The sequence below is a fragment of the Aulonocara sp. 'chitande type north' Nkhata Bay genome, linkage group LG8 (assembly GCF_057382095.1).
Source record: "Aulonocara sp. 'chitande type north' Nkhata Bay isolate Kocher_YH1m ecotype deep benthic linkage group LG8, A_spYH_male_GT1.1, whole genome shotgun sequence".
NCBI classification, from domain to species: Eukaryota; Metazoa; Chordata; class Actinopteri; order Cichliformes; family Cichlidae; genus Aulonocara; species Aulonocara sp. 'chitande type north' Nkhata Bay.
Window position 1 is genome coordinate 11001169 of NC_141351.1, and position 24870 is coordinate 11026038.

At 38.1% G+C, this 24870-nt stretch overlaps 2 protein-coding genes across 2 annotated transcripts; one reads left to right on the plus strand and one right to left on the minus strand.

Moving 5' to 3' along the window:
- The first annotated feature begins 2343 nt into the window (after nt 1-2343).
- LOC147323247 (zinc finger BED domain-containing protein 4-like) lies at nt 2344-5958 on the plus strand. The gene is made up of 4 exons (XM_086304881.1): nt 2344-2397; nt 4644-5241; nt 5437-5655; nt 5945-5958. Exons 1-4 carry the CDS (start codon nt 2344-2346, stop codon nt 5956-5958), a joined length of 885 nt encoding a protein of 294 aa, XP_086161007.1.
- On the minus strand, nt 5873-23365 carry LOC147323248 (integrin alpha-M-like). Its single transcript, XM_086303501.1, has 30 exons — nt 23288-23365; nt 21242-21344; nt 21014-21117; nt 20792-20862; nt 20593-20707; nt 19183-19310; nt 18887-19032; nt 18433-18583; nt 17687-17834; nt 16942-17015; nt 16703-16820; nt 15800-15966; nt 15546-15692; nt 15228-15437; nt 14986-15119; nt 14609-14751; nt 14344-14498; nt 14095-14220; nt 13652-13725; nt 13435-13576; nt 13247-13345; nt 13073-13152; nt 12907-12993; nt 12757-12826; nt 12558-12656; nt 12368-12448; nt 12141-12251; nt 6733-6843; nt 6549-6659; nt 5873-6367 (listed from the first exon to the last, which is right to left on the minus strand). Exons 1-30 carry the CDS (start codon nt 23322-23324, stop codon nt 6278-6280), a joined length of 3432 nt encoding a protein of 1143 aa, XP_086159627.1. The 5' UTR covers nt 23325-23365; the 3' UTR covers nt 5873-6277.
- Between the last annotated feature and the right edge of the window lie 1505 nt (nt 23366-24870).

Below are 24870 nucleotides of genomic sequence, written 5' to 3' on the forward strand. Positions count from 1 at the left end.
TAATCTGAATTGTCATACTCGAATTGTCATAAGTGTGCTGTCAGCTCATTGGTCACAAAGCAGGAGAGGGGCTGGGAATTATGTTTTCAAACAAAGTGTTAATTCCATTAAAAGTTATAGACTACTTTTGATTCTCACTGTATTACGGGACAAAGTGCGTCCCTTATTAGCTCAATACGGGACGTGTACTTTTGTTTCTAAATACGGGACGATTCCGTATTTTAAGGGACGGTTGGCAACCCTAGCTGTAGGGGAAACTTCTTTTGTAAAGTTCGTTTAGCTAACCCGTGCAGGTGAATGAATTTACCCTGACTAAAGAAATCAAGAGAGACGCACCGGGCTGCTCAGTGACTAACCACGGTTACTGTACTTTTATTATGAGTATTATACTGTAAGAGCAACAGGCTGGACTCTGCTTCTGCTCCTGTTCAGAGCTGATTATTAAATATGTGCAAACAGCAGCGTGTTTTCTCTCGCTTTCCACATGTGGAAGGACATTAACACCGACTTTTAAAACGCAAAAGTAGTATGCTATGCATGATTGGAATACATTTTAAGTAATTTGATTTATTTATGGGGTTTTTATTAGATTTTATAACACCTGATGTCCTCGTGGACAAAAATGTACAAAGTGTTGCAAAGGGCCATATTTTCACACCATACTGCTTTCAGATATCTTGGATCTTGGATCACTGATGTGTGGGGTCAAGCAATGGTCATAACAACAACAACAAGCAGCACAATGAGGAAACAGGCGCTCTACATTCAATTCAATTTTATTTATACAGCACCAAATCACTACAACAGTCGCATCAAGGTGCTTTATATTGTAAGGTAGACCCTACAATAATACACAAAGTATGCTCACAAGCCTCCATTGCACTGGAGGCTTGTGAGATCATTTTTTTACAATGTTGTGGAAAGGAATGACCAGTAGAACAATGCATATATTGTCATTTAGTATAATGAGGAGGAAGAATCAATGTTCAGGAAGAACATATTACCAGTATTTAGATCACATCCTACCCTTTCTCTAAAAAAGCACATCACCCACCCGCAGAAGTGGAAGAAGACTATAAAGTGAAGGAAAGTGATGAAGAATCTGAACTATGTTCAAGTAGGTTCTCAGGCATCCAGGACGTGGTAGTCTAAGGAGCTTGGAAAGAAAGTGACTGTATGTACCGGCTCACTCCTGGTGGCCGATTGGCGGGGCCTGGCGCCTGTGGCCCGGCTGGGCCCCTTCCGGGGGGTGGGGTGCCCTCAGGCCTCTGGGCCTGAAGCTCGGTCCTCTCTGGCACAGCTGGCTACCAGCAGAGCCCGCGGGCACGCCACTGCAACCCCCTCTGGCCTCTGCTCTGTAGCTGCTGGGTGACCTCTCGTTACTCAGCTCTTCCCAGGAGGGTGGCACGGTTCCCCTCCTTTTGGTGGTCCTCCTCGGATCCTCGTACTCTGGGGCCTCTGGATATCTGGGGCCTGGATCTCCTCCATACCTGCTTCATGCCCTGGGGGACAGGGCTATGGCTCCCCACACTCCCTAGCAGATCGTTACATGGAGAAACCTTTGGTATACAAGCATGCTGATCCACACAGGTGTGCACACAGGTGTACACACAGGTGTTCACAGACGTGGACTACACCTTTCTTGGCTGCTGCCTCAAAGCACATTGTGCGCTGTCTATCTTGCGTGCTGCACAATATCGTTTAATATCTACTAGCTAGTTTATTGTGATGGTGCTGTTTTTTATTATGTTGCTCTTCTTTTGTTTGCTTTCTCTTCTGTTTTTTTTTTATCCATCCAGGTGATCCAGGTGTTTTGTTTGTTTTTCTTTCTTTCTTCCCCCCTTTCTCACCGTCTCTTCTCCCCTCTGTTTTTCTTTCTCTCCCTCTTTCTTTCATTCTTTCTCCCTGTCCTATCCCCCAGTCATGTCTGTCCCGTTTGTAGCAACCGAAAATAAAATAAATACATAATTATAATAAAGGTCAATCAAATGGACCAATATGGCAAGGCCATGATGATCCACTTGGTAAAACAAATCCACTTGGCATCTTTCTTGGCCTTAAGACAACAATTCTGATGGCTAAAGATCCAAATGGGACATAAAAAAAAAGTGACTTGGCTTTTTGAAGTTTCTTGAATTTTCAAAATGTGAAACTGAAATAGAAGATGTGTGAGAGAAGATGCATGACTCTCTCGTGCGTCACAGAGAAAGACGAACTACCACGGTCCAAGCACATATGCCAGGTCCCATACTCCTTCAGTTGCTTTTCTACTTGAGCACTGAATGCATTATACACAGTGTATTCTGCTTGTATTATGCTTTTTAACTTTCAACTTTCATGCCAATGGATGCATCAGAGACCAAGTTGGGGTTCAGTAACTTGCCCAAGGACACTTTGGTAAGAACTCCAGACTACAGCACACAGAGATTGAACCAACAACCATCCAATTAGTAGATGACCTGCTCTACAGCCAACTCAATGACAAAAAAGGAGGGACAACGAGAGAGGAAAAAAAATGGATCGAATGCAGCTGTAGGCATATGTAGGTATGTGGTTCTTACTGCCGTGCATCCAGTAAAGTCGCTATGGCCAGTTTATGACATCCTAAGTCTGTTAGGGAAGTTTTCATGGTACCGTGATTGACATAATCATAGAATAGCAAAAAGGACATAATTTCATGATAAAGACACAATACATGATCGTCGTTCATGACACAATTATTGATGTGTATGGAACAAGTGAGTGTTTCTCCTGCTGTTGATGTACAATCCAGGTACTGATGTGACTGTGTATGAGCGCCTAGTCCCCTTCAGAGGACTGTGTCCATTCCAACAGAACATCCCAAGTAAACCAGGTAACTATGAGATAAAAACATGGGCAGTATGTGATGCCAGGTCCATCTGTACATGGAACATGCTAGTGTACGATGGCAAACTGTCTGGCCTGCAGTCAGGGCACGCAAGTTGTCCCTAACATTAAAGAAGGTTTCCAAAAGAAAACAATTACGTGTAACAACTTGTTTACTTTATATGCCCTTGGCCTGCAACTGCAGAAAAGAAAGCTGTCCATGATGGGACCAGTACAGAAGAATAAACCTGAGCTTCCTCCTGCACGTGTGTCAAATATGGACACGCCTTTGTTCTCATGAAAGTTTGCCTTCACTAAGACCCATGCCCTGGTGTCCTACCATGCCAAAACATAGAAAAATGTCAGGTAATAAGTTGGAATAAAGTTGAATAAAACCTTGAAACACAGAGATGGATGATCTTTTATACTTATTGCTTTATAAATAGTCATTTTTGAGCCCAAAGGACAACAGATGTGATTATTTGCTGCCAGTAAAAAACTAGAAGTAATTAAAAACAGCTTCCTAAATTAACTTTGAAATTTACCCGTCTGTGATAATCTGTTAAAATAACCAACTCTGGTTGTGAAAGGATAATCACAATATATGATGATTTTATTGATTTTATTTACCCCAAAATAAAGAAACATTTCATTTAAATTAGATTTTATCAGACATAAATTTGAAATTGAATAAAGAAATAGTGTTGAAATGTTTGAGTTAAGTTTTAATTAAAAGTGGGGGAAAAATCCAGTTCATATTAATTACGTATCAATCAAACCAGATGGGGACATTTTTGTCCCCTGAGGACCACAGGTGTGATTATGTGCTGCCATTTAAAAATGTTGAATGCTTCAAAAAAAAAATCATTCCCACTAAAGTTCAACATACAACACTCTGTGGTTAGTCAAATACTCAAAATAATCTGAACATTTAGGCCGTCACAGAGCAGCTGTATTTGTACTAGAGATGGCACGATACCACTTTTTTATGTCCGATACCGATATCATAAATTTGGATATCGGCCGATACCGATATGACTCCGATATAGTGTGTTTTAATCAATAAAACTGTTTTTTTAATATCTTGCTGCATTTTGTATAAGTTCATACTCAACAACACTAAAGCTATTCTGTTATACCTGTATGTAAAAAATACACTGCACCCAAAATATTTTATAGTTCAGCAAAACTGAACTACAAACTGAACTCCTTTTTGAACTGGTTTCCTCTTTCTGGTGCAAAGTGGGCCAAAAACAAACAAGAGAGACGGACTCGCGACAGAAAAACCCATCAGCTGATCATTAAGCCGTTTTATCACTGAAGTAGCAGCAGGACAGGGAGGGAGAGAGAAGAACCAGTTTACATGCAACTTATCTCAGAACTGTCGGTGAAAATTATTCTTGGAGCTAGGTTTAATTGAACTGCATTTTAAAGAGGTGCAATTTCACAATTTGTGTATATTTTCTAAGTTCACTATTTTGTCATGTGTTGAGAAAAACACAGATTTAAAAATTACATGGTCTAATATTTACATTTAGCATATAACTGCAACATGCTTTTTTCGTTTTTTTTTTTAAAGACTCGAAAGGACTTGAAATTCAAAATTTCAGACTTGTGACTTTACTTGGACTTTTGCACCAGTGACTTGAGACTCGACTCTGACTTGCCTGACATTACTTGAGACTTGACTTGAGACTTGAGGATAAAGACTTGAGACTTACTTGAGATTTGCAAAACAATGACTTGGTCCCACCTCTGCAATCTAATGTATGCTTTTTTAAATTGTATTTTGTAAGGAGAGGCTTTCAGTCGTGCAGGAACAACTAAGGAAGCTTCAACTCAAACTACTACAGGAGGTGGAAACCCGCTGGAACAGCACTTACAATATGCTGCAAAGACTTTTCGAGCAAAGGGAGCCAGTGGGTGCTGCTTTGGCAAGTCTCACAACAGACATCCCACCTATGTCATCTGAGGAATTTGGTATAATTTCAGAGTGTCTGGTTGTCCTATCACCATTTAACGATGCAACCACTGAGCTCTCTCAGGAAAAAAGGGTGTCTGGGTCAAAGGTCATACCTTTGCTCACTATGCTGGATCATTGCCTCAATAAACAAATGGAAAAACCACCATCCATTGGATCTTCTCTGGCTCAGAAGCTGAGGATGCTATTGAGAGAGAAGCTAGATAAAATACAGACCATGAGCATTATGTTTCTTGCGACACTGCTGGACCCAAGGTTCAGAAAACTCGGGTTTCTCAGCCCTGCAAGAGCTAGCGAAGCAGAAAAAAGACTGAAAGCAGAATGTGCTTCCGTAATGAGGGCCTCCACCACCTCTTCCTCCGCACCACCACCACAGCCATCAACGTCACAATCTGTTAAGGCTGTTTCCCACGGTACCATTGTTATTGCATTTTAGTTGCATTTATATAAACTGAATGTTGGGTTTTCCACTGTATCTATTATTGTATGATCTACTGTACAATATAAAGCGCCTTGAGGCAACTGTTGTTGTTATTTGGCACTATAGAAATAACATTGAATTGAAAATTGAATTGGTAGTATCTCATAAGACTCTCCTTTTTGTTTAGGTAACAAACTGTGGCGTCGCCTGGATGAGAGTGTCAGGCAGACACAGACACAAAATGTGACAGCAGACGCAAATATTGAGGTCCAACGGTACACGATGGAGCCAAATATTGGAAGGCTGGAGGACCCCCTTAAATACTGGGAGAGACAGCAATATGTCTACCCTCACTTATATAAGTTAGCATTGACATACCTGTGTACCCCTGCCTCATCTGTGCCCTGTGAGCGAGTGTTTTCAAAGGCAATTTCAATTGTTTTCAATTGGACTGGATTATGTTGTATAATGATAATTTGATTTATAAATAAACAAGTTAAACAAGTATATGCTTATTCTATAAACTACACTGCTGTTATATTCTGGCTACATACTGCAAACACAAAGTTGAAAAGTTGTATATGCTGTCATTTATTCCTGAATCAAGTAAGTCAAATGTCACATGGTTAGTTTTTTTTTGAAGAAACCAAAGGGTTTTTAGCTACAGTATATACCGGATTTCATGCATTTTACAGTACACATGGCATGAAATTTCTTTTTACATGCAATGAATTTTAAACAATCACTGTACAATGTTTGCAAAATGTTTATCTCAAAAAGATTCATTGTAGAGCAAAAAAGTAAAGTCACTTTGAAAACACAAAACTTCCATAATACTTCAGAGTACTTCAGAGTAAGTGAGGGATGGAGTGATTTCAGACATAGCTGTTTGTGTTTAGCGAATCAAACGTGGTAGCACTGACATTTATATGGACAATATTCATTCCTAAAAATATCAGGAGGGTATATTCACAGATATTCATCCTATTAATTTAGTTCACACCTACAACTAAAAAATGTGATCTTTGTTATTCTGCTGTTGCATCAGTCCCTGGACCTGGAACGTCTGCTGGATTTTCATTTATCATCTGTTTGTATTTGCTCTTGAAAAATCCAGCCTAGGAATGCAAGGGAAAAAAATCAAGCAATCATTAATTTCAGTGGCAGTAAAAATTTAAATAAATAACCAAGCTACATAAATGAATATTGTAACCTCTAAATTATTTTTTAACTGGAAATCTTCACTAAAATGTTTTAAACCTTTGTAATTATTGAAAAAGTGTAAGAAGTGTCTTTCACCTTGTACAGGCCAGCAGTGAGTAAAGCCAGAAAAGCCAACCCTCCCAGACATCCTCCAATAATTTCTTTGGTGAAATTTGGCTCAGGATACACTTCTACCACAACTTCAATCTGAGAGAAAACAGGATGTCGATGCCAAAGAAGCTCTTAATAACTCAAACAATAGACAAGAATGTGTACTCACCTTACGAACAGGAGGGTTGTCAGAACCTGTTGAAAAGTAGATGTACTGGTTTTTGTCGTACTCGAGACTGACTGTGCTGGTTAAGAGGAATTTGGCAGATTGAAGTCCAATCTAAGAAAAAAAAAATAGAATGAGCTGGCCATAAATTAGATTATTTCACTTACCAAGTTACTCATACATATACAGGAACAATGTGTGTTCACCTCTCGCCTCTGTGGACAGTCTTTATCCTTCAAGCTCGGGTCTGCTACCAGAGACATGGGAGCTTGAGGGTCCTGCTGGTCCCTTTGCTGTTCCGAGAACTGCATTCTTCTGCACAGATATTTCCTGGGATCGGCTGGAGCCATTCACCTAGCTTGGGGGTCACTGTAACGAGTGCTCCAATTACCACTGGGACCACTGTTACCTTCACCCTCCACATCTTCTCAAGCTCTTCTCTGAGTCCTTGGTACTTCTCCAGGTTCTCAAGTTCCTTCTTCCTAATGTTGCTGTCATTTGGTATCACTACGTCTATCACTACAGCCGTCTTCCTCTGCTTGTCCAGAGGAAGACGGCTGTCTTGTTGGTTAGCCATCACCATTTTGTCTGTCTGTATGTGGAAGTCCCACAGGATCTTCGCTCGGTCATTCTTGACCACCCTAGGGGGTGTCTCCTATTTTGACCTCATGATATCCAGCCCATACTTGACACAGATGTTTCTGTATACCAGTTTTTCCCAAACTTCTTTTGCTAGGCACGCCAAGTCCAGCCTCAGGATGCTGGACTTGGGCTGAAACCCTTCATGCATGGTCAGGCGCTTTCTCGTCTTGATATCAGTGGCTTCTCCTCCTTTGGCAAGATTATTACCCCAGTAGGGTAGCCAGTGTTGGGGAGTAACAGAATAGATGTACCGGCGTTAAGAATTTAAAATACAAAATATGAGTAACTGTATTCTGTTACAGTTACCGTTTAGATGGGTGAAAATTAGAATGCCATTTTTACCATCGGACTACATCACTCAAATCTGAATGAGCTTCGAATTAGGGATGAGTTTAAAAAATAGATTTCCAGATTCAAATCAGTCTTGGTTTTAATAAGCCAATATCGATTCATTAAATCCTAAATTGATATTTTAATATAAATGTATTTTGCCAGAAACATCAGAATCTCAGGTTAAAGCTCACGAAACTATTTCAACAACAGCCAAACAGCGAAAAAAGCAAATGAGAGAAATAAATGGTAAAATGGTAAATGGCCTGTATTTATATAGCGCTTTTACTAGTCCCTAAGGACCCGAAAGCACTTTACATATCCAGTCATCCACCCATTCACACACTGGTGATGGCAAGCTACATTGTAGCCACAGCCACCCTGGGGCGCACTGACAGAGGCGAGGCTGCCGGACACTGGCGCCACCGGGCCCTCTGACCACCACCAGTAGGCAATGGGTGAAGTGTCTTGCCCAAGGACACAACGACCGAGACTGTCCAAGTCGGGGCTCGAACCGGCAACCTTCCGATTACAAGGCGAACACCCAACTCTTGAGCCACGATCGCCCAGAAGGTAAACAGATTCCGCAAAAAGATATAAACACAAAGAGCGGATCGTTAACCCGACAGCACATACATGTACATGCTGCGGGAGCTGAAAGCCGACACCTCACAAATTCTGAAGCTGCAGGTTTCGTCACTCTGTGCCCAACAGTGCATATCCTTGGTAGATCTCCCACTTGATGGTGACTTGTGCGATGGGGTTGAAGTTAGCTTCTAGTGTTGTATGCCACTTTCCCATTCAGTTCATGATGAAGGCTCCTAGAGTCCTGTTGATCTTTCAGGGCTCTAGAGTGCGACCAATTTGGTTGCAAATGCGACCAAATTTTTCAGTGGTGCGACTAAAAAAATATATTTGGTTGCACCTGTACGACCAACTGTTCCGGTAGCAAAAAAAAATAAAAAATCTGCAACCTTCGCTGTGGTCAACAACAGACACACATTATACCCCTATCGTGGACTAAACCAATCAGAGATAGTCAGGGGCGGGACCTCTCTGATTGGCCGTGGTCCAGTAGAAAGTGCAGGTGGAAGAGGGAGGTGAGTAGCTTGAATAAAGCGATATCAATTCATTAAATTCTGAATCAACTTTTAAATATAACTGTTTTGCCAGAAACGCCAGATTCTCAGATTAAAGCTCACAAAACCATTTCAACAACAACCAAACAGCAAATGAGAGCAGGTACACGGATTCCACACAAAGACGTAAACACTGAACGGACCCGACGCATCAGAATCAACTTTGTCTTTCTCGGCTTTCTCACCCGACGGCCCGTAGACGGACACGCTGTCGGAGCTTAGCGGTTCTGATGTGTCCGGTCCGCGCTGTGATTACGTCTTTTTGCGCTGATTCTGAGCTGCAGGTTTTGTCTCTCTCCATCCAAAAAGCCAGCAGCAAAAGAAGCAGCAAACTGCGCTTCACATTTGATCAATGTCGTCATGAATTTTGCTGTTTTGCTTCCACGACTATTAAAACCACACTTCATGCACAGCTAGCTCTCTCTCTATCTCTCTCTGTACTTCAAGAACAGTTTCCCGTCTCCAATCTCTGTTTTCTGTATTATTCGTTCGCTTATTACCCACCAGTCTACCGCTGTTTACAACGCTGTGGCTGCTGTCTTTTTCTTTTTTCACTTAAATGACCTCGGACAAGAAAGCCTATTTTTTCTGTTGTTCAATACTGAAGAAATTTAAACTTTATATGCAGAACATTGTAGAATATTTTTAAGGTTATCTGCTATAAAAAGCCAGACCAGGAAAATCTCCTTCATGTTTTTCTGTGTTTTATTCTCAGTTACTTTCACACAAAGGCATCTGCTGTGATGTTCACAATTCTGATGAAGTCAGTACTGATAAATGATCAGAATTATAATATTTCTGACTGTCTGAGGCTAAGTTGAATCGAATCAGGACTTTGAAAACCGGAATCGAATGGATTATAGAAATCAGTGATGATACCCAGCCCTAGTGAGCAGCCTAGGCACGACAGAAGTGTATGTAGCTGTAATAGGAAAAGAACTATTGCTAACTTTTCTGTTAACCTTCCTGCCTTCTTGGGACCTTTTTGTGCCACTGCTATGTGTTAAATGGCTGCCATTTCCACTGTGTTCAGTGGAATATAACCAAACTTGCCACAGGATAGTTTTTACCTGTCAATGTTAATATTCCAGTGTGAATTCCTTAAATCAGCCTAAAATGGCTGAGCAGCAGAAATCCCCACACCCATCACCCTGGGGACCATTTTCTGCCCATTGACTTCCATTATAAACGCTATTTTTCATCCCCAAATTATCATTATATGATTTTATTTTTTCTTCTTTTCTTGGATGTCAATGAAGACTCAGGGCCTTGAAGTTTTAATTTTTAAATTGCAAAAAAAATGCAAAAAAATAATGGCAGGTCAAAATGTATGTTGGTGCCAATCTTTGGTCCATCTAAAGGCCTACTTATAATGACAATTACATATTACTTCAACTGGTTTTTTGTGGAAATATTTAGTTTCATTTTTTGGGGCTTATAACACAGGGCGCTCATGTAATAACACTGGGATTTGAAGGGTTAAAACGACGACAATATAATTAAAACTTTACATGAATATTTCAGGGAGAAGTAGTTTTACAAGGTTGGCTAATTTAAAGTGGAATAAAATATGGATATATGGTCTTTTTATGGCGTTTTTGGGCGTGGCTGAGAATGGTCCCTAGGGTAATGGGTGTGAGTTTTTTAAAGGATGGCAGGAGGGTTAAGTTAAGGCCTGATCCTTCTGAAATTCATAGCCAGTGCTCTGACACGGTGTCATCAATCTTTGAATGCTGAAAAAGCACAGTGTATCCAGAAAAACACATTATATTATATAAATTATTATAAAATTTGTGTGCGCCTAACTTTTGTGCCGGTACACCTAACTTTTTAAAGTTAGGCGTACTGGTACGCCCATGGCAAAAAGTTAGTCTAGAGCCCTGTCTTTTACAGTTGTAGACATTCCAGGATCCAGGTGTGGGGCATCGAGTCATAGGCCTTCTTGTAGTCAATCCAGGCAGCACACAGGTTGGTCACCCTAGTGTTGCAGTCTTGGCTGACTGCTCTGCCTACCAGTAGCTAGTGTTTTGCGCCTCTGGTATTCTTGCCAATTCCCTTCTGTGCCCTGCTCATGTATTGAGCAATGTGCTTGTTCATTTTAGCCAGACAGTAGCTTCCATGTGGTACTGAGGGTGGTTATTGGCTGGTAGTTGGATGTGACTGGAATCTCTGGGAACTCTTTCAATACTGTTGGAAAACCATTTCAGGTGACTACATCACAAAGCTCATCGAGAGAATGTCAAGAGTATGCAAAGCAGTAATCAAAGCAAAGGGTGGCTGTTTTAAAGAATCTAAAATATATGTTTTGAGTTATTTCAAACATTTTTTTCTACATAATTCCATATGTGTTCATTCATAGTTTTGAAGTGTGTCCAAACATAATGCTAGGAAAGTACCTGCAGCGGGTCAGGGAAGTCCAGAGGGGTGAGCTGAACGGTAAGAACAACAGTAAGCTATCAACACCTACATCCTGCCCATGATCAGGTACCCTGCTGGAATAATAAGCTTGCCAAAGGAGGAGATAGAAGTCATTTAGATCAAGATGAGGAAGTTCCTGACCTTGCATGCATCCTGCGGCTGTATGTTAAGTGCAAGAAAGGAGGCCGGGGACTGGTGAGTGTCAGAACCACATTCCAGGATGAGACAAAGAACATCCATGAATGCATAATGAAAGTGGCCCCAACCAACCACTTGCTCAGTGAATACCCCAGGCAGCAGAAACCCAAGAATGAGGAGCAAGAGGAGGAACCATCATGGAAGGACAGGCCCCTGCACGGTATGTACCACCAGAGGAAGTGGCTGACATCCAGAAAGATCCTGTGGGACTTTCACATACAGATGGACAAAATGGTGATGCCTAACCAACCTGACACAGTAGTGGTAGAAAAGCAGAAGAAGATGGCTGTAGTGATAGATGTAGCAATCCTGAATGACAGCAACATCAGAAAGAAGGAACATGAGAAGCTGGAGAAGTACCAAGGGCTCAGAGAAGAGCTTGAGAAGATGCGGAGGGTGAAGGTAACAGTGGTAATCAGAGCACTAGATGCAGTGACTCCCAAGCTAGGCAAGAGGCTCCAGCAGATTCCAGGAACAACATCTGAGATCTCTGTCCAGAAGAGCGCAGTCCTATGAACAGCAAGGATACTGCACAGGACCCTCAAGCTCCCAGGCCTATGGTAGAGGACAGTCGCTTGAAGGATAGACCGCCCGCAGGGGCGAGAGGGGAATTTTTTTTATATACAGTATATATACATATATATATATTAATGAAACATGTAACACAAATTTCGCTTCAACTACCTGCTCTATCCATCCTGAACTGAGGTTGGCAGATATTTCATATGTCCTCTTCATCCGTCTTTCCAGGAATGTGTTGCACTTGAACACTCTGCACCTGGCTACAGAGCAGTCCTGTTGGTGATTTAAAGAAGACTGAACGGAACACTTGTCTTGACCCAGTGCAATTTGAATTTTAAAATCTACTGTGAATTTACATTTCAGTAGCTAATGTGCAGAGGTGTACTTACAACTACTTTATTTGTCAGTATTTGAGGAACAAGATTTTTGAAAGGTGGTTCTTCATCATTTCCTCTCTGACAGTCTGTGATCTGGAATACATTTAAGTGCCAGTGTGATTGGTCCTCACATACATCTGTCCCACAGCTAAGCTTGAGCCATTTTGGGGTCAGCAGCTAAATCTTCTGGAATATAAATTACCTGTAGATTGCTCAAATCCACCCAAATGTCTTTTTCACCAAGCTTCACTGGAACCCTGATCACCACAGTGAAATTAAGCGCTCTGATATCATTTGTAATCTAAACAAGAAAAGAAAAGAATTACAAGCTTTATAGCTAGGTTTATATAACACAATACATTTAAAAAAAAATAAAAATCTATGGAGAAGGTATATTTCACCGTGACTGACTGTTGAACTGGTTTCTGCGAACTATTCATCCCAAATGTGAAATTGTTGTAACTGAGGGAGCTAAACAGATATATTTTTAAGGTTAAATACAAAGAAAAACAATTAGATAGATAGATTGATTTAAATAGAACAGCACATACTTTTCAAATGTCATGAAAATGCTGTATTTCACATCAATCCATTTCTTTTTGTAAAGTTCACTTGTAGTGGCATGCTCCTGATTTCCACTGAAAGAGAGAATTGAAAATATTTGTATTGTGTCTGGGATATTGCTTTAATGAGTACATGTACCAAAATGAACAGTACCTGCTGGCATTCACAGTGACAAAGATCTTCTTCTCAAGTAGACTGTTGTTGTCAATTCCATAGGAAACAATGAAGAAAACCTTAATTGAATGAGAGAGATAAGACTGAGTAATAATTTTTGCTAAATTATGCAGAACTTAGAATATACTTTATGTATAAAGAAAACAAACAAACCTTAGTTTTGCTCTTGAAAATTGGCTTGTCAATAGTGCAGTCTGTCCTTCCCCGGGATAAACCATCTTCACTGTCCAAGGGGCTGCACTCAATTCTTCCCTTTATTATAAAATAAAATGACTGCTAGATGGATTGGAAGAGCAGCAGATCAGTGATGAATTGATACAGACTTGATCCTGATACCTTACCTGCTGACTCGTGAACTTCCTGTAGGAGAGTCCAGCTGGGTACGTGAGAATAACACGACTGTTGTAGGAGTTTTCTCCTCTGTTCTCCACTGTGACTGTGACATTCAAAAGCTCATCAATGCCCACTTTAACCTCTGAGGATCTGGCAGAGTATAAAGGAGGATGAGAACAAAGGAAAGGGAAAGCAGCCAAGCAAAGTCTTGTAATTCTGCCACACCTGGTGAAGTTGAAATCCACTTTCAGGTTATCAACACACTTGTTGTCATTGCCACAGTTGATGTCAAACCCTAACTGTGGAAGAGAGCATGATGGAAAAAAGTATTTACATGACGTTTTATTTACGGATTGCAATTTGAACATTGTATAGCCAAATCCAATGACCAATTTTTGTGTGCTGCCATTTAGTGGAGGCTTTGTGTTGTTGTTACAGGAAACAAAACAATTTTTGTTAATATTCTTGTTCCATTTATGGAAGACATCTTGGTCCTCTGGACGCTCAGGGAAACAATTTAAAGTGTATAATCTAAGACACAAACTATAATTTTAAGGTAAAGAACTATGTAGAGTAGGACTCATTTTTCCAAAAACTGATGCCTATGCGTGTAGACAAAAGAATTAGAATTCAGGGTGTGGAGCAAGTTGTTTTGTTAATAGACTTACAGGATGAATGGTTGTTGTTTTAGCCTGTGGGGACAGACTTGGTTTGGGATCTGTGTTGGAAGATAAACCATCAAATGTGAATTTGAGCTCATTGGAGAGCACATTGAGAGAGTCTTCAGGACAGGCCTGCAAGAAGAGGGATGAATGGTTTAGATTCAGTGTTAAAGGACTCTTTGCATTGAAATCGATTGATTGTATTGTATTGTTTATATTTTGTTTTGTTTTTTTCCAGATATTGTTAGATTTTACCTCAATATAGAATTTTACAGTTGAACACTGTCTGTTTCTTATGTCTATAGTAAATGATCCAGACTGCTCTTGTTGTTTCCCACTGATGTATGCTCGGTTGTTTGGAGGTTTCCGAGTGGCATCCACTGTTAAAGTATAATGAATCCTTGCTTGAGCTGGAATAAATCACAAATGGATTTCAATGCTATGAATTTATATAAATAAAAAACATTAAGCTGATGGGCAGTGACTTTGTAGTTTAGAAAAGGAGAGGAGAATGATGGACCTGTGTTGACTGTAGACACTCTGCTCATGGTAAAGCAGAGTTCAGCTGTGTTCTCGAGTGGTTTTGAGCAGTCTACATTCGTAGTAAGGATTTGCTTTGGGCTGAATGAAACATCAGTTTTCACGATTACTATGGGCCTTGATCTGGAAAGTAGTAATATACATGTGAACTACTTTTACCTTCATAATTAATAACATACTAACATATGGTATCATTAGTGGTGTTCTCACCAGAATTAGTAACACGATTTCACAAAAGTAAGCACAACACATTTTATAAACCACTACTGCTTAAAGGTTTTTGGTCACTTAATAATATTTTTAAGATGGCAGAAACATTGCCAACAATAACACATGATTGGACTGTCTTGGACTTACCTCAATAAAACAACTTTGCCCTTTGAACCCACCGCTAAGTCAGGCAGTCCATCACCACTCTGGTCAAAAGATGACTGACTGATTGACACGCCAAAGAACTTCAGTCCTGACTCGACCTCAGAGCCAGTAATTCTCTGTGTACATGGAAATATTTTATCTAATCAAGTTGCAGATTTTGTCAATATTGAGATTACATGATAGATGAGTTTAGACATCATTGTGAGCTCTCTGATGCTGTGCACCTGTGAGTAAGTAGGACTGATTCGTCCTCCTTCACTGTGGAATATGTAGATGCTGCCTTCACCATTATTCTCCAAAGGTGCTCCAACTGCCAAATCCCTGAATCCATCTGAGTTTAGATCAGGCAGCACAGCAAGAGAAGAGCCGAACCTTCCTTTGACAGCTGCATGTCCTCTTAGTACTAACGGATCATCAAAATTACACTCCACAAACTAAAAGGAAGAGAGTTAATATTTTATGATCATTAAGAAAGTTGGCAAATAAACTGATTAATTTAACTGTAGTACATAAAATATTATAAATATTCTAAATATATTTACCGAACCAGTTAATCTGCAAACATAAACTCTTCCCTCTCTATCAGGCTCCGTGTACATTGGGGCTGATATAAAGATTAGATCAGTGATGTCATCATTATTTATGTCCATGGCACACACCTCTGCCCCGAAATATTCACCAGTCTGATACTGTGTAAGGAACAAATTATTAAAGAAAAAACATCAGATACATAAAAATGATACAGGTTTTGATTATAGTTTATTTTTCATGTCCGCCTTATACTGTAAAGCTGTACCTGCCACGGAAACGGCTCAATCGTTTGTTTCATAAAGCTTTGTCTGTTAGCTGTTGAGAACTGTAAACTCCATGTCACAGCAAGCACTGTTCCTCTGTGTTTGAACCTTGGAGCACCAATAACTGTCAGTGAGCCACGCTGGGTTTTAGCAATTGCCATGGAGTAACCTAGAATTTAACAGTCAAGCAGTCAAAGTCATTAGTTAAAAAAATCAAATGTGGCTAACATAGACAAATTGTATAGATTTTTCTAAAGTACCTCTGCAGGGAGCAAAGTTTGAAATTACATATTTCAACAACTGTCTAACATACCAGATTAAAACAAACAAAAAAACTTACTTGTATCCTATAATTCAGCCATCATTTGCAGTAAGAAGCCTTCTATTTCAACATACCCTTTTCTTGCCTTAAGCCTACTGCATGTTACAGATGTCTGCAGACCAAAAGAAGTCTTCACCTAATTTTATTCTGAATCTATTTGATATTTAAAGTGATTACAATTTCTATACTCTGAATCACAAAGGAACCCCCAACATACTTACTAGTGAGCATATCCATCCAACCATACATTCATCCATTTGTCTATCATCTTACTATTGAGGGCAGTTTTTGGTCATTTAATAAACCTAAATTTATTTGTTATTGTTGTCTTTTCATATTCCAGTCTTCTGGGTTTTCCAGGTTTTTTTATTTATTGTTTTTATTATTTTAATTGTAGCCATTTGTTTCATATTTTATGTTAAGTAACAGACAATCAAAACAATGTGACTGATATTAAAATGTTTTTAGCATATACACCTTCAGCATTTTGAATATTTTTTTCAGTTTTTATATTTCATCCAATAATAATAATTACAGCATAGCTATGTTTACACTTAGTTTGTTGTCAGTGTAATATTCTCACCAAGATAACTGTCAGGCTCCAATGGCATCTCGTATGTTTTCACCCTGTCATACCCAGTTGTAAATTGAGTATAGCCTCCCGTCCACTGGTTGGCACCAACAATAGACATTTGAATTCCCTGCAGTGTAGATAGATATATATTGAATTCATAGAAATTAATTTAAAATCTGAAGTTTGTTTGGCTGCCCTTTTTTGTATATCACTTGACTGTCTGGTTAGTTTAAAGTGGTTTTAATTACCTCAGGCACATAAGCTACATTGAATCCCTCTTGAGCCATTTCCATTCTCAGTGACTCCCCACTGGTCTGAGATCCTGAAACACAAAAATAAACACAAATTTAAAAGACTGTAATAAATTCCGATTTGCTCATTCATGCTATTATTATGACTTAATGGTATAATTCTAAATAATGACTTGCTGTTTATTGAAAGCATGTCAGAGTGTATTTTGGTCATTTTACAAATGGACAAAGATAAAATTATCAACTTCAGATGGAAGAATTGCTATAAATTTTAAATACAGTTAGGACCACGAGTTTCTGGACAATGACTCAAGCTGTGCACATTTTCAGCTTTGATTCAAGTTGTTTGAAATAAAGACAATAACCATATTCATAAAAGTAAATAACAACTGAAACAGCAAAAAAAGCACAGACATGCGTAACAGACATGTCTGTAGACATGTAATAGAGGGGGGAAGACACAGCACCGAAACACTGATGAGAATACTATAGAGAGTATTAAAATTTAATCAGAACTGGAGATCTCAAGTACTAGGGATATCTGAGAAGCCAAAAACAAACAATGGAATAATGAAAACACAGGATTCCTAATATTATAAATTAATTTATTAATCAGAAACTTCCAAAAATAAAGTAATTTAGAAACAAATCCCACCAGTCACCAAATTCCTTTTTCTCCATTGTAATGCTCTACCAGGCCTTTACTCCAGAAAATGTCAACAAAGCAAGTTTATGTTTGTACCTTCGATAGAGATTTTTTTCTCTAAGTTCTGTCTTATTATTTCAAGTGCGTTGAAGTCTCTAACTTGAAACACGTGTTTGTCTGAGGGAAAAGATGCAATGGTGTCCAGTTCTTGTTTTGCCTCAGGTTTATTAAACGCATCCCCCACCTAGAGGGGAAATACATACACACACACACATTGAAGTTATTATATTGTGTGGATTTGTTTCCCTATTAAACCAAAGGGATCCAAGTATATTTGCATTTGCAATGAGTACTGAGTTTGTATACTGTACTCTCATAATTTCCCCAAAATAACAAAATGCTCTTATAGATGCTAACATCTAAATACATTATAATAGCCGTTTTTACATATCTATCACCCATAGCAATCAGTTTCCTATCAATGTTTGTACTTTTTAAATTGCATAAGAAAATTAGTAAGTAAGTAAGTAAAATTTTATTTATATAGCACCTTTCAAGATAAAAGTGCTTCACAGAAGCTAAAACCTAAAAATAAAAGTCAACCAAAAGCAAGTTTTAAAAGATGAGTTTTTAGCTGTCTTTTAAAAGCGACCACGGAGTCCACAGATCTCAGGCTCAAAGGGAGAGAGTTCCACAATCTGGGGGCCACAGTTACAAAAGCTCTGTCGCCTTTTGTTTTCAGCCTCGCATGTTGGACGACCAGCCCTGGTCACGTGACCTCAGGAACTGCTGGGAATGTATAAATTAGGTTAACTTTACAGGCTCAATGAACAGGTACTTACCCCAATAGCAAATCGAACTATTTTTTTACTCTCAGCTAGCTGTGCTGCATATGGTAAGCGATTTGAGTCTTGAGATTCTCCATCAGTTATAACTATCAGCACCTTCTTTGCATTTGATCTGGATCCCCTTTGTGGTGTAAAAACATTTTGGCTGTTGAATGAAGAAAATAGAGTTTCAGTTCATCTTTCATCTTGTTGTCTTAGAGGTTAAGTAAAATAACCTCTTAAATAACAATCATACCCTGCTTTCTAACAGTATTTTCTTCTAACATAACAGGGAATTTAGATTTCAGTTAAATATAGCTCTACAAGTACAGTTTTTATATCTAATATCTGACTTGCTCCATTAACTGTATAGACATCCACAAACACTAGACTCTTTTGAAAAAGGTTACATCAGTGTTTTGGATAAAAAGATCACACAATAAACATGCAAAATCTTGGCAGCACTTACACAGCATGTTCGATGGCCTTAGCTGTGTAAGTTCCTCCATGTAGTTGTGTAATTCTATCAATGTTAGATTTCCATGATCCAGATGAGAAAAAATTATTAAAGTAGTAATGGACCTTTGGTGAATGAGAGAACTGGGAAACAGAAAACTGAAGAAAAAACATGCACAGAGAAATAAGTGGAAAGTGGAAATAAGTGGAAAACATAAGAAAAAAAAACATATTTTTATGGAAATTTAAAAAAGCTACATGTACTTGTAATGTCTATGTCTAACTGAGAATAGCAGTGCAGTTCCTCACCTTTGTATCACTTGAGAGAAATGACCCAACGAGGTTTTTCACAAAGGTCTTCATTTTTTGAAAATCTTGACTTTTTACACTCCCTGAACCATCCAACAGAAAGGCGATGTCTGTTCCAATCAGGCATTCTGTCAAACAGATGGGCAAGGAATGCTCTTTTAGTGTTTCTGAACTGCTCTCTGTGCCCTTTTTGTGGAAAAGACTGAATTTCTTGGTATTCTGGAAGAATAATATTAACATCATTGTTTTCCCTTTAAATCTCCTTTTCACTTCTTTTTTGGGCCCTATTTAACTTGAAATTGAGTCCTGTGTTTGAATGTTTAACACCACTTAAGACTTAGCACAACTCGCATAACAAAATAAAACAACTTTCTTTGTGGTCTGCAGTGAATTTAAAACAAAAATTTTCACTTCTTAATTTCTAATTTTATTTGTTAAAAAATTACTTTTTTATTAGTTACACTAGTTTTTGAAGTTATTTGTATTTCTTTCTAGAAGCTATAAGAAATCACAAACAAAGAAAAGGAAACATGTCACTCTTAGACTGTCACGGCTGAGCAGCCGGTGCGTTTCAGATGTGAACCCAAATGCAGACACAGGAGAACAGAACCTGAATTCAAACAGAAAGCGAGCCTTTATTTGGTTGATGGAAGGAGGAAACATGAAAACTAAGGAAACGATGAACAAACTGCAAAACTATGAGCAAACTATGACAGACTATGAGAAACGATGACTCAAAATAACAGACTATGATAAATTAGACAAGACACAAACGCAGAAACCAAGGAGACAATCATAAATAATGGCTGACTTTAACCTCAACTGAAAGCTAAATAGGAATAACACATGATCATGATATAATCACAAATCTAACATGAGATGAATAAAAAAATATACTCAGACCGCTGGTTCAGAGACCCAGCCTGTGACACCAGACCATGGTTGTTTAAGTTGACTAAAACTAAACAAAGAAAAATTAAAAAAACAAAAAACTCTTTTTTTAATTAACCCAATCAAATTCAAACTAGTAACATGTAGTTACAATTAATAAAAAAAACTAAAATGTACAAATTTTGTCCTATTTGCCAACTCAATCAGTCTGCTGAATACAAGCACTGTTTCTCTTCTTAAGGGGCGTGGGGGTTCAAATGTACATGTATGGTTTGCAGTTCTTGATGAAGAGACACTGTAATTCTATTATATGTGGCACATGCAATGACAATAAGTATTATACTCTGTTTTATGTTGTCTCAACTAAACTCCTCTTTGTATCAATCAAAGCTTACATTGCAAAAAAAAAAAGAAAGTGATTAGATTTTGTTCATTCTGTGACCCCCACAGCCCATGTTGTATGTGTGGGCATGCATGAAACATAAGTATATTTTCAAATAATATAAGTATGCTAATTACCGTCAATGGAAGAAGGGATTGGAGGTCCAAATATATTGTACTGGTCTATCTGAAAACACACACCATTGTACATAGTGTAGCTTTTGCAGTCCTTTGGAATAGTTGGACCACATGCCTGAAAAGAAAGAAAAGGTCAAATTCTGATTAGAGTTAACTGATTATTTTCCTGTGCCAGTGTATTTGCAGTTCACCAACTCACCACAGTGTTTTGGGTTCCAGGATCACTTTTCATTGTCAAACCAAGAGACATGTTGATTGCAAAATCTGGCTCTGGATTGGAAGCATTCATTAGATGTTAAAACACTCATAAAATACATTTTGTGATCACTATAAAAAAAAAGTTGAATATGATTTAATGAATACTTGAAAAATGCTGTCAGAGTTTCAGGACATTCTGTTGAGACATTAAGAAACTACCTACCTTGAAATTGTATATTTTGGCAGTTTTCTCCAGAGGTGGTACACCTATATATTTTCCCTTTTCTGTTTTGTGAATACTGTTCTAGTGGGGCACTGATGAGCAAGCTAACGAGAGAAAACCAAACATAAGATACAAGTTTGGTGGATGAGGTGAAGTGAAAAAGCTCCCATTGTTTTAATATGGATTACATGATTCAATATTTCTTTGACAAAAAAGCAAAAGTATTACTCTGATTGTCTTTGAACCACCTGGTAGCCAAAACCAGCAGCAGAGCTCCTCAGGGTCTTCCAAGCCGCAGGATCGATATTGAAACAAAGCGCTGCATTTAAGACTGAGAATTAAAGAAGAAAGAAAAACATTATTGAAGCTGATTATGGAATAATAATGTGATTTTATCAGCACTATCTATAATCACTTATAGAAACAGTATACAGTCTGTGTTAGTTTCATTGTATTTCTTGAATGCAGCCACAATGTTTCTTTTATGACCACTAGAGAGCACCAAAGTCCAACATTTTAAAGCTCTGAATTTTGTTACTCAGAACAGTTATTCAGTTAAAAAACATTTTTAATATTTTAATTTGGAATCAGTTTTGTGTCTTTGATTGTTGTATTTTAATCGATCAGTCCAAGAGTAAGTGCTGAAACATAAACTTTAAAGAAAAGATATTGTAGTACTTTTTAAAGCTCCAGATATTTATCAGGTATACCACAGTATCAAAACATATCATTACTATACTGTATAATTTGCTTATTTATAGTATTGAAAAAAATGCAGCTAAATAGACAATCACACCTGTGTGCACATACATCCTGCTCTCCTGAACTATGTCAGATTCATCAAGTTATGACAAAAACACACACACACACACTTACAAACAAAAACGCACACAACATAAGGCCTTGGGATTAGTGTTGGCCTGACAAAGACTTTAATCCTGCCCACTGGACACCTTGAAAAAGAGGGCATACATTTTAGACTTTTAACTGTATATATCTATTTTATAAGAGTTAAAGATTTTCCTACAGATAAACACACACACACACACAACCTGCAAATCAGCAAGACCTATTTAGAGACAGGAGTCAAAAAGTTCAAAGCAGTTGGAAGGACCAGTCTCCACAGGGCTTTTGCTTAGACCCAGACTCATGTCAATATTATCCCAGAGTCCACACCAGAGTCACACACCACTCAACAGCTCGCAATTTCCAAATCCTGTGCACATGGACAGACTGGTGAACATAACTTAACATAACTAACATAACATAACTTTACAACAAATCCAAACAATAACCAAAGTAGGAGTAGCACTTCACTAGCTGCTTTCAAGGCACCAAGCCATCAAAAGCTGATGCACTGCTGCATCCTTTCAAAGCTGCCCAAACAAACTCATCAGAGCGAGTGTGTGATTGCCACCAGGTATGTGACCCTGAAGGAACATAGGCCAACACACACACACACACACTTACAAACAAAAACACACACACATAAGTCAGAAAATGTCTGAGATAAGTAAGGTTTGTATAGCATTTCTATAAATCCCAAAAATAAATTGAAATCAGAAAACTGTGATTACTAACTTTGATATTCAAAAAATACAGAGAGGCAAATTTTTTCTCAGATGAAAACCATAAAATTACAATCTAATTTTACATTGCAAATTGAATGTCCTGTAGAGGGCTTCCCCCTGAAATGACCGGCCTTATTTTTGCCTTCATTTTTTGGGCATTAGCTTTACACAGCTGTCTGAAATAACCAGTATATCATATAGTGCTTGTTCTCCATAATGTACATGTATTTGAAAAATATACCTCATCATTATTACATGCACTCATTTTTTTTCTTGTCACCATGACTCAGCCATATTAATATGATCATTATTGTTTCAACAATAGTTAAAAACTATCAATCCGCTTAGAATTTGTTTGATTTTTCATGTTATTTACATTTCTGCTCAATTGTTATACAGACATGAATAAACATGATATTAAACATGTCAGAATAAACTGGACAGATACATATGATGTGACATTAATGTAAAAAGCCTCAGGTTTGGTTTAGCCCCATACAGGGCTAAACCAAACCTAACAGTACATAACAGTCAGATATGTATGTATAACGATTGCATGGACTTATTACAGTTTTTGAACCTGTTTTAGTTTTATGATTGAAAAACACAGTTTTCATCAAAATGCCAGTCATAATTTTACTGTTTGCTGACCTTCATAATTAGAAAATAATAGATAAAATCACAACACACAAACTTGTTTTACCTGACAGGAATAGTGTAGCACTAGATATCCAGTCCATTGTGTGAGATGTTACATCTGCTGATAGTGTCAGAGAAGAGTTGAAACCAGAAATACAAAAATGATACAGTGCTTCCTCAAAGATAAGACAGTTATTTAAAGGAATTATTATGTAGGAGGAGTTACATCATTATTTTATGACACTTTAGACTGTGGTGGTATTGCTTAAGTCTTATCCAGTGATTCAAGCACTTGATTTTTATAACAACTGAAACGTTTATTAGTTTCTAGGCAACAAAATCAACTCATGTAAATAATAATTAAAGGTTTTATTTGGCTATTTATTATTCTAACTTCAGTTTTTGTTGCCAATAGATTGGTACAGCATCTGGAGTGGTGTGGAGACTGTACTAGTCTGTCATGGTAAACAGAGAGCATGAAAGGAAAGCTCTCGATTTATTGATCTGTGTTTCTAAGAACATCTATGAGCAAATCAATTATTAGTGACTGAAAGATTGTGTTTATGGATGTATACAATGGAAATTCACTTCCTCTGAGATATGGTTGAGGAGATCAGTCATTTGGGAAAGCTGTTGCATCTTCACATCAAAATGGGTGTGAGCAGTGATGAGGGGTCATGGGTGCAAATATACCTCTACTTTAGACAACGCCCTTTCAGTTCCAGTGTGTTGACTAAACATTCATGGATTACCACTAATGCTTCACAGCACGTCACTGTGACTCAATACGGACTCAAGTCATGCAGTGTAAAAACAACAAAATTATTCAAGGTGAAGAAATGTAATATTCTTCAATGGCCAAAAATATGTTAATGTACAAAAACGAACTATTTTTTATAACTAGAACATTTACAGGAATTTGTTTTTAATCTTGAATGGATTAAATGTTATCCTGAAAAGAGTGCTTTATTATTTCAAGTATGTTGAGTGTCCTGACTTGGAACACATTTGTCAGAAGAAGATGTCATGGTTTCCATTTCCTGTTTTGAGCATATTTCAGCTGCCGTAGGGCGAGAGGTGGGGTACACATCACCAGTCTGTCATAGGACTAACACAGAGAGACAGACAACCATTTGTACTCACAAGTAACAGTAGTAGTAGTAATATAACAAAAATATAGCTAGATGACATGGTCTCATTCAAAACAATAATCTGTTGAACACAATTTAATCATGGGAAAATTTTCCAGGTAATTAAATCAAGTTAACATAGGTTTTGTTAATTCACAGAAAATGTTCACTTTTTGTTCTTACTTTTTTCTCTAGACCCCTTGTATTTGATTACTGTTATTTAGTATGAATAGTTTTTGAATCGTATTAACTCATTGCTGTTTTAATACTGAAAAGTGGGCTTGTTTCTATTCTATTAGTTTTTTTGATTTCCCCGTGTGTGAGTTTTTCTGTTTTCTCTAATATCTTCTTCAGTATATCATATCATGTTTATATTATGTTATGTTGTTTGATGTTTTCTTCTTGTGTCCTTGTCTCTCTGTTTTTGGTTTCAAGTCTGTGCCTCCATTCTCCATTTTCCCTATGTGTGTGTGTGTGTGTGTGTGTGTGTGTGTGTGTGTGTGTGTGTGTGTGTGCG